This window comes from Oncorhynchus nerka, linkage group LG20 (genome assembly GCF_034236695.1).
Source record: "Oncorhynchus nerka isolate Pitt River linkage group LG20, Oner_Uvic_2.0, whole genome shotgun sequence".
In the NCBI taxonomy this organism is placed as follows: Eukaryota; Metazoa; Chordata; class Actinopteri; order Salmoniformes; family Salmonidae; genus Oncorhynchus; species Oncorhynchus nerka.
In genome coordinates, this window is record NC_088415.1 from 67,054,366 (window position 1) to 67,064,899 (window position 10,534).

Below are 10,534 nucleotides of genomic sequence, written 5' to 3' on the forward strand. Positions count from 1 at the left end.
GTCACCTGGAGAAAGTCGGACCCCTCTGAAATGAAAATGGATGGCCCTCCCTTCAGCAAAATATATTACAACCAAACCCTCCCCTATAACTGAAATAATAATTAAAACATACAGTGAATAGCAGAGAACATGCCTACCGTTTACCCTCACTTCTAGGACAAACCAGAAACTTAGATAGGCCTATGCACTTTTAGACATTGTTATTCGCCCTGTAAGTATTTGCAGGAGTTTTGATAGCTCACAGGGCTGCGGGCCAGAAGGTTGTGGGTTCTCAGACCACCATGCGCCACGCACAAGAGTAGTGGTGGAAATATCTGCTTTACAATAAAAGCATTGCATGAATCTATCATTGTATTTGAAGGGTCTGTAAAAAATGAATGCATTTCTACGTCATTTTACATGGCTAGAGACCTTAGCAGAATATTTTTTTATACCACACAAATTACCGAAATTACAGGCTAAGAATGGACAGATAGGCCTATGCATTCATCTTATCATCTTTCTCCAATGCCAAATCAGTATGTCTTGTTTGCAAATAAACCGCTTTCAAATCATTATGCATGGTACTATCAAAAGTTAGGCCTTCCTTTCCACCCCAGATAGAGTAGGCCTACCGACACAGTTTTTTTTAATAGGTGGAACTGCTAGCTACTCTTATTCTGTGGCATAACCCAACGGGAGATGGTCACAAGTGTTTCCTCAAACACTGTGTGTTAAAACATCTTATATTTTACAGAAAGGGAATAGCTCAATCAATTGATAGCGACAGAATAAGATGACTTTACAAGCAAAGCACGTTTTTTGTCTCCTCGGCTGTAGAAGGTTGTGGCTCAGCCAATGATTGTCATAGAATCTTAACGAAGATGTCCACATATGCATTCAGAGTCATGTCTTTTCCAGATATTTAACAGTTTGTTGCTAGAATTAAGCATCATGGACCAAAGTGCTGTTATAGATCACATTATATAATCAGATCTATTTTATTTTATTCCAAATCGTAAGCTAACAAGGTCAGGCGTATGCTTTTTTCTATGGCATGATACCCATAACCTCTCATACCCCCGCCCCTCTCTTCCTGGTTTTACTTCACTGACATATATAGCATAATAACCAATTCAATCTAAAACACTGAGGAAAATAGAAATGTCATCAATTTCAAATTACATGACCCTCCCCTAGATTAGACTGAAACAACACTAAACCCTCCACCTGACTGAAATTGAAAAACAATGAGCCTCCCCCATTTTCCTCCAGGGTCCCATTCTGTCCCTGCCCTAAAGTAACCTGGCAACGCTACTTGCATTACTCCTTTGTTGCCCATTGCTTACAGAAACAGTTGAGATTGCTCTTTCCCCCCCTTCTCATTATATTGTTCTGTATTGTGAGTCCAGCACTATATTATGCACTTCGGGTCCATGAACAGTAGCAAGTCAGAACTGGTTTCAAACATCCTTATTGAATAAATAGAACTATAGACCTAACATTCTCCTGGTAATTCACCTGTGATAATATTGTTCCTGTCAGACTTCCGCGGGAAACAACTCTGAAAGATCAAAAGATACTCCCATTGCATTCTTGGAGGGGGCGGGTGGGAGGTGAGTCAATATTTCACTGAAGACTGGTAAAGACTTGTAGAGTCCCCTTTTGTTTTTGTGGATGAGCAGTGACAACGTCTGAGATTACATAAGGTATGTAAACATGTCGAGGTGTGATACAGGCGTGACACTATAAAACGGGATTTTCCACTCTCTCTCCCCAGAAGAATCACTTACAGTACCAGGGTAGAAAGGATCTCTTTTCAGTCACACAACTATAACATATGGGTCGATATTAAACCTTAACACATGACTAACAGAGCGTGTATGTTATCACTCAAGTTTTATTGTTACTCTCAAAACATTTGATCAAACTTTTTGTTACAGAATGAGACACACAGCAGGAAAATCCCTTATATTGCCACAAAGCATTATATGTGAAATAACTGGCAAAAAAATATCACTAGCATTAAAAGCAACATCCGTGTGATACTTTAATGCATATCAGTGCATAATAAGCCAACCTCATGGAAAATATCTTACGTAATCTCTATTTTTACATTGCATGAACGGAAAAAAATATATGCAACAATTTAAAATCCATTTTCTGTAAATGATATTAACTTGGCATCAATAACACACTTTTTTTTATCATGGGATAAGTTAATGCATATGAGGCCAAACGGCAAAAACAAGGCACTATTTGGCTTAAAATGTAAACTATTTACAATAGAAAAATAGGATCTGTTTGAGGGGTCCCACACTTCTATGTCACAATATTTTTGTATGTACCGTTTGTACAACTGTAACATTGGAAACATTGGCCTACTCATCTATGAATTAGATCAAGAATTGACCATCCCAGAAAGAAAAACTAAATCAAAGATACAGAAAGATTTTGTTACCTGAACAATTAATACATCATCCACCACAGCCACAGATTTATCAATTCATCATATCAAGGATGAAATACCCGCTGGTAATCGCAATAAAGCCCATCGCTCCACTAAAAACTAAAATCATTATAAAACAGTAGTGTTAACAGTCGGTAGACGTATTCATGAATCATTTCAGACCAGCAGAGAGCACCAATCCCTCTGTCTCTCCCTTGACTGTTGTTTCATTGACTAAAAAGAAAACATATCTTTTAAACCCACAGTGACTTGGCTGTACTGTATGTTTTCAAGCAAATGTGAGGTTGTTTTTCTACGCTATAGTACTGGTCTCAGTGTATTTCTCAGTGACAGAGGATTTCTTCTCTTGCACAACAGCGGTGTGGCTCCTGCTACGTGGTGCAGCCGTGGGCATGGGTGTGGTGGTGACAGTGACAGCAGCAGCAGAGGCCTGATTTGACCCCATCGAGCCACACAGGGAGCTGGAGGTCAAGGTGGAAGCACCCCTCTGACCTATCACCTCTACACTATGACCACCTGAGGAAAAGGTGGAGGATGACTCCTGGCCTCTCTGCAGGGTGACCTGGGGTGCCCATAAGCCTGCACTGCCCCCTACTGCCGAGGCTGGCCCGGACCCGCTCTCAACAACCAGCACTTTCCTAGAACCCTGTGAGAAGCTTCCTCCTGGCGAGAGATGGCCTCCTCCAATCATGGTCTGCCCTGCCCCCTGTAGAATCTGGCCTCCCTGCGTAATGGTTTGGCTCGTCTCTGTAATAACGTGACCTCCCCCAGTAATAGTCTGGCCGGCTCCCTGTAAGAACTGGCCTCCGCCCATAACGACATGACCATGGCCTCCCCCACCACCACCCACCCCCATCTGCTTCTCTACTAGCAGCATACCCTGAGAACCATGGAGCCCTCCTGTCTGCACCATCCCCTGACCGGTCCCTACCCCCACATGGCCTACCGCCTGCTGGGCATGGACATAACCACCTCCTCCTCTCTGCTCCACCAGCAACAACTGGGGCTGAGGCTCCACCATGTACATGGTGGGGGCAGCGGCATAGTACATGGTGGGCTGCTGGATGAGGACGGTCTGCCTGGGGATCACCACGTTCTCCTGGATATGAGACCTGGGGATGGTGACTGATCCCTGTTCCCGAGTAATCAGGCTCTCCTGTAGGGGGACGGAGGTGGTGGAGGTGGTGACGGAGGTGTTCAGGGTATTGACATTGAGAGCAGTATTTCTGCTGACCTCTGTGTGAATGGATGTGGTAGGTCTAGGATGAGTGGGTGACACAGACACATTGACAGTCTCCGCCTCCATAGCTATCGACCCCTGGCAGATCTGGGCCAGGGTCTTGAACTTGTGCCCCAGGTCGTTGAGGAAGTCCAAGTCATCATCAGCCCCCAGTAGACTGCAGCAGCCCACAGACCCTACCGGTGACCCCTGACCTTCATAGTCGTAAATCAGCAGGGCATCTCTCTGTTGGTCGATCTGCGCAGTGTGATTGGCTTTCTGCAAAGGTCATTTGATAGGGAAAGATTTATTAAGACAATGACTGAATTGAATCAAAATGGCTACAATAACACTGCCCCTCAACTCCTATGTCAAAGGAGTAGTCCAAGAAGTTGGATGATGTAAGATACTCACTGCAGAGTAGTACTCCTCTAGGACTTCCTCAGAGAGTGCCATCCCGTCGTAAGCACCAGCAGGTAATCTGGAGAACATTGAGTGTTCATGATGTTCTGTCATGATTCCTCCGCCCATGCCATAGTCCACCTCTAATCTGCCACTGGGCTGGTGGAAGCCATGGTACTGTTGGTGGGCTCCTGTGAACATTGAGGATGAGGTGAAGCCGTCCCCTGACACGCCTCCTGCTGCTCCTCCTATCTCCCCTCCTCTTCCTATGAATCCCGCATTTCCCCCGTACTTCCCTACATTCACAGTTTTGATGGGGCCATGCTCCACCTCCACAGGAACGTTCAGGAGAGGAACTTCCTGTGAGGGGGAATGCGTGGGTCAATCAGAGGAGGGAATTTCAGAGCAATACACATTTCAACTTGAGCCATAATGGAACATAACATGTATTTCCAAAGATCATTCTTATTCACTAACTCTAGAATATTTTCATGTCATCCATTGGCAGTGCCATTATGTATAAAATACCTTGTCTTCTCCTTGTCCTTCAGTGTGATATGCAATCAGGTGTTCTTTAGTGTCAAACGGGATGGGCTTAAAGTCTCCAATGGCCGCTGCTCCTCCACATAGACAGAACAGCAGCAGGAGAGGAACCACTGTGAACCCACATTCCACATTTCAACTCATGGACACAAGACAAAAGCACAAGACATGTTGCTAGGTGAGAGGCCTGGATGTCTTCCCACTGGGCACAGATTCAACGTCTATTCTACGTTGGTTCCATGGTAAACAATGTTGATTCAACCAGTGCGTGCCCTGTGGGTTGGCATAAAGGCCTGTTGTGGACATGACTCATCAATGACTTGTCTTGGCCATCTTACTAATCACTCAAAGCATGCTGAAACAGGTGTAGTTTTACGAGCATGATGAAGCAGTCTCTCCATCCTAGATTCTTATCAGGTAAGCAGTCTGAGGAAGCCAATGAGTATGAAGATAACAGAGGGCCTACTCACGCAGCAACAGCAGGAGGCCCAGGAGGAGCAGCAGGATGGCAGGCGCTCCTAACGTGATGTCAGTGCCCGTCCGCCGCTCGATGCAGACCTTATTGACCTGATCACAGGTACACACAACCACGTTCAGAACCTGGATGTCAGCACAGGCCTTCCCCTGCTGGTCACTGATCTCCACAGCAACCTTGTAGTGACCTGGCCACATGTGGGCATGGTCTCGTAAAATGGCAGTGGTGGCTAAAAGAGACATGAAAGAGAAAATACAAATTAATTATACAAATTAAATTAAATCTATCATACAACATACAACAAGATATAATTTAAGTTCAGTTTAAGACTGCACTTTTAAAAACAGGCTCAACAAAATAACTCCAAAACAGTCCCTTCGTGAGAAGCTTGTCTATCTGCTTCCTACATGCCAAACCTAAATGTCCTCGACTAGGCTGTTACCATTGAGGTGCTCCACCATCCACTTCTGTTTGCTGTCGTCCTGAATCACTCTGAACTTGAAGGGAGCTCCGTTGGGGAAGGCATCCCCATCCACAGCCGTGACGTACACAGCGGTATCCCCCAGACACATGGTCGTAGTCGTAGCTGTCAGCGTGGGACAGTGGTCGTTAAAGTCTTCCACCTGGATGGCTATTGTCCCTGTGGCCGTTTTGGATGGCAGATCTGGACACCAAAAGAAAATACAGAATTAGATACAGACCTGACTTGTTCTCTTTTAGCTTCTTGTGGAGCAAAGGTCCTAGAGTGCATCTCCAACTACAACTGTTCTGGGTAGATTTCTTGACTTAATTCCATATCTTACAGAATGGCATTAGGACCAATTGATTATTACTATGGGTACTTGCCCGTTGTGATGGCTATTATCTTGGCGTAGTATGTTCCATTGACCAGGTATTTGGACTCCCGATCAGGGAGTTTGTTCAGCTTGATCTCCGCTGTCTTTTCATCTATGATCAGCCAGTGGTCTTCGTCATATATTTTGGCATACCTGAGAAGATGATCATGACAACGGCACACGATCGGGATGAACTTAAGGATTCTTTAGTACTGTATGATGGAGATTAACACAACATCACACCACATAATATTCAACCCCAATAAAACAATATGAAAACATCTGGGACCTCACCTGACATTGGTAGCGATCTGTAATGTGTCGCTGTCGATGGCTGTGTAGGTAGTGATAACCTTGTTAATGTTGACCAAGCTGGAGTCCTCAGAGATGGTCACCACTTTAACCGTTGGCTTGAATTTGGGGCCCTCTTTCTGGTTGATCACGTTGATCTTGATGGGGTAAGTCTTACCACCGCCCGTGATAGCTTCTCCCATAACCCCTCCTCCTCCTATGGATCCACTCGTAGAGGAGGAGCCAAAGTAGTACTCTGCTTTGTTGGAAACACGTATGGCAAGGTTGAGCACTTTCAGCTCCTCATAGTCCAGTGCCTTTAGATTCAAACAAAAGGGAACAAACAGTAGAATCAGTCAAGTGATACAAACAATGTTGGAAGAAGGTGAGAACACTAGTAGTTACAACCCGCTGGGCACAGACGTCATTTCAACATCTAGTTTTGATATATAGTACATTTGGTTGAGCTGTCAACTAATGTGAAATCAACAACAAATGTCTCCATGCCATTGGATTGAGGTTAAAAGTTATATATATATTTTTTTAATGGAAATCCAATCAGTTTTCCATGTTGATTCAACGTCATGACATTGCATTTTTTGTTGTTGAAATGAAGTGGAAACAATTTTGATTCAACTAGTTTTTGCCCAGTGGGGACACTGAGGCTGGAATTCAATCTAAAAGAGAATGTTAACTGTCCTTCGGTTCAATTCTAGCCTCAGAGTCAATCTCTTACCTTGGTTATCCATATAATGCCTTCATTGGTCTTAGCGTCTGTGGTGATGTTGAAGTAGCCGGCCTCATTGCCTGTGATGATGGTGAACACAGACAGCCAGTTCTCAGTGTACATCAGATCCAGATCAATGGCTTTGATCCTCAGTACTTCCACACCGACCGTGTTCTCCTCCACACTGCCCTCGTACTGCAAACACACATACACACATCATAAAGGTCATACAGCCCAGGAACATATTGCAGTGAATTCGGGGAGTCCAGCAACTGTCAACCCAACACCTTAGCCAAGGGATCTGAACCTATTGACGTTAGGTGTTAGGTTAAGGTTGCTACAATATAATAAATATAATTCCCTATTATGCTGAATAGAAAATAGAAATGTAGTGGAGGTTTTGTCCTTACAGATTCTTTCTCCAGGGTGGGGATGTTGTCATTGATGTCCAGGATTTTAATCACAACTTCTGCTGTTCCCGTGTTTCCTCCGAATGCTCCGTTCATGTCTGAACCTTTTACAGTCAGGGTGTAGGTGTCTTGAGTCTAGACAACCAGGAAATACAATGGAGCTTACAGTCACTTACAGTTACTCAAATATTGACAAAATGGCCACTGAAAGTGTCACATAGATGCTCACATAGATGCACTGTGTACTGTATAATAGTATACCAAGGCATCTCTCTCACCTCTCTGTCCAGTGTAGTCCTGCGAACCAGTATCTCTCCAGTCTGGTAGTTGATGGCGAACATCTTATCTGAAGCACTCTTCTCCACTATGCTGTAGTAAATCTGAGAGTGTAGAGTGTTCACTTCATCCGCATCTGTGGCAGTCACTTTCATGACAACGGTCTCTGGAATTGACCAAGGGGAAGGTTTACTTGTGCAGCACAGCAGATCAAGATCTTACTGTGGTATTATTACTATTCATTTTACTACTACTATTACTACTACTACTACTATTGTATCACTACTGTCACTATTCTACTGATTACACTGGTACCAGCAATACTAGTACAACAGCTGCTACAACTTCAACCATTACCACTACTCTGACTACCAACTCTGATAGAAACATATACAATAGTTGGAAACTACTGTACATGCCTGCAGCACTGGACTCATTGACGGATCCAGATTGGCCAAAAACGAACACTGGTGGGCAGTCATTCTGGTCCGCAACTAAAATATTGAGTTCAATGTCCTTCTCTGCACGGCTTCCATTGTTGTACCTCGCTACTCCAAGTAACTAAAAGAGACCATGATAGAACAACATATTTTGTATTCATTTCTTACATTTTGAGCACAAGCATTCCACACCTTGGATTAGATTTTAGTGGGTAGCTTACATGGTAGGAAGCGATCTCCTCTCTGTCCAGAATGCCGTTGATTTTGACAAGGCCTTCATCTGGGTTGACGGTGAATAAGTTCGCGGGGTTTTGGTCTGCACCGATCCCGGTCAGTGAGTACGTCACTCTTGAATTGTACTGCTCATCAGAACGAATCTGGCACAGACACACATTCCAATCAGCCAAGATAGTAAAACACCATTGTTATTGTAATAGTATTCATATAGCAGCCTCATTTGTCCAAAGAAAAATGCAGTAACATGAGGCCCCTCTCGAACACTTCACACGTCTATATTTATACAGATGGATTATGGTCACCAAGAATGACCCTAAATGCAGATACAATGTGTTATAAGCATCGGGGGAATACCTAGGTTGGTACACTACAATGCTATAATGTTATTTTATTGCCAAAATGTTTTTAGTTTTTTTCAATATAGCTTTCATGTCAAGGTATAGGTATGAAACTATAGATCAATGAATTGTATGTCTGAGTTCTAGAAAAGCAGGCATACAACAATATTTGTTGAGAGACTTCATATTTTGTTTTTAGCCTGAACCATTCCTCAGCTAGAATGACTGTACTGCCCACACATTGGGCTTGTATCTCTGAGCAGCTTGTTCACAACACATACATCTTTATTTTTATTACTTGTTAAACGAAACCTCATTCTCTGAGCAACTGTATTAGAATAAAAATAATAAACAATATATATATTTTTAGCATACAATGTAGCTCAGTATTTGTATTATTCATTTTACAGTATCTTTTTGCTCGTCTTTATCAAGGGTGCCGATCATTAGACCTGACTGTATGTCATGCTCCAGACAAAGGCATGGTCTTATGGTAGTCGGAAACATCTGAACCACTCCACGAGTTTGACTAAGAGACGAGCTCATACCTTTGCGATGTACGCCCAGTTCCTGTAATCTACATTCTCCTTCAACGTTTTAGGAGGAATGATCCATTCTCTCTTCTGTCTTCTCAGGTTCAGCCCGCCGCTTTCTACTGCCACCACACATATAAACTACAGAGAAAAACACAACAAATAACGTTGACTCTTCATTTAACATTACGGTAATAACACTGCAATACCAATGTATCTCTTCTAAATTACGCAACACTGTACAAGTTGTACAAAAACGTATATTTTCTAGCACAGTAGTTATAGCTTAATGTAACTAAGTGTGCTGTGCACAGATCCATGTCATGATTGTTTCCTCGGTGTCTGTTCCACTTTGTACAGATTAATGTGTGTGGTTTCTTGACAGGCCAAATTACAATAGCATGTTTTGGCCTGTTCATAATGAAAACCATATGACATGCATTACTTACAATTATAGCTTTAGGCAATTAGGCCAATTAGTTTTCGTTCACCATCACAAGGCCTACAAAAGGAAGCTGGATCTAATTCAGTTTATGAAAGAAGAAAACATATTACGTATGCTGAGGACCAATGAAAATATCTCACTAATTAATTTCACAACGTTTAAAGGAGAACGTTGTAATAGTGATATCACTGTCGATAGTGGGTGTCGGTATCATTTTTTGTTTTTAAAATCTGAGCTAAAACTGACATTGACCAGATGTGGTCTGACATTCTGTAGGCTATGACTCCCTGGAGAACCACTACGCAGCTAAACACTTTTTCTTCTCATGTTGTCGGTAGTCGTTGTCACTTGCACGCAAACGATGACAGAGAAATTGCAATTAAATGACGGGATATAGAGTAAGCACTCTCTTCTTGTCGGTTTAAGGGGTGGCTACAATGCTAAAAAAAAAAAAACGGTAAATTAATTCGAGATATAAACTGTATTGTCGAGATTGACGCTTAAATCTACTTGAGCAGTGCCACACCCCAAAAAGAGAGAATTGTTATAAATGTTAGGGTATATCATTATCAACACCTGTTACGATATGAAACGTATTATTCTTTACTCACCGTTAGTATGAACGGCAACAATATAACAACAGTTTCTACACGGGCCATTGCAATTCAGTAAAACGTTCCCCTCTTGAAGTACAATGCTTTAAATCCGCGGTTAGTATTTTCTATTCTACATTGGACTTTGGCCTCTTCGAAGGTGTAGGCACAACTTTTCTGAGATTATACCAACTGCAATAGGCGGCGCCTCGACGAGTTTCACCACAGCACATATGCTGATTACAAGAAACGCCAATCGAGGCGAAACTAGGGAGGGAATATTTGTGCACAGTCCCGACAGGGAAAGCTATTATTATTGT

The 10,534-nt window shown here is 42.9% G+C and overlaps 1 protein-coding gene across 1 annotated transcript; it reads right to left on the bottom strand.

Moving 5' to 3' along the window:
* Positions 1-1,861: 1,861 nt before the first annotated feature.
* LOC115102998 (desmoglein-2-like protein) lies at positions 1,862-10,415 on the bottom strand. Its single transcript, XM_029623520.2, has 14 exons — positions 10,233-10,415; positions 9,192-9,317; positions 8,290-8,445; positions 8,048-8,189; positions 7,631-7,794; positions 7,353-7,487; positions 6,952-7,137; positions 6,219-6,532; positions 5,935-6,077; positions 5,531-5,752; positions 5,084-5,317; positions 4,599-4,726; positions 4,083-4,430; positions 1,862-3,947 (listed from the first exon to the last, which is right to left on the bottom strand). The coding sequence occupies exons 1-14, from the start codon at positions 10,278-10,280 to the stop codon at positions 2,742-2,744; spliced, it is 3,552 nt and encodes a 1,183-aa protein (XP_029479380.1). The 5' UTR covers positions 10,281-10,415; the 3' UTR covers positions 1,862-2,741.
* Between the last annotated feature and the right edge of the window lie 119 nt (positions 10,416-10,534).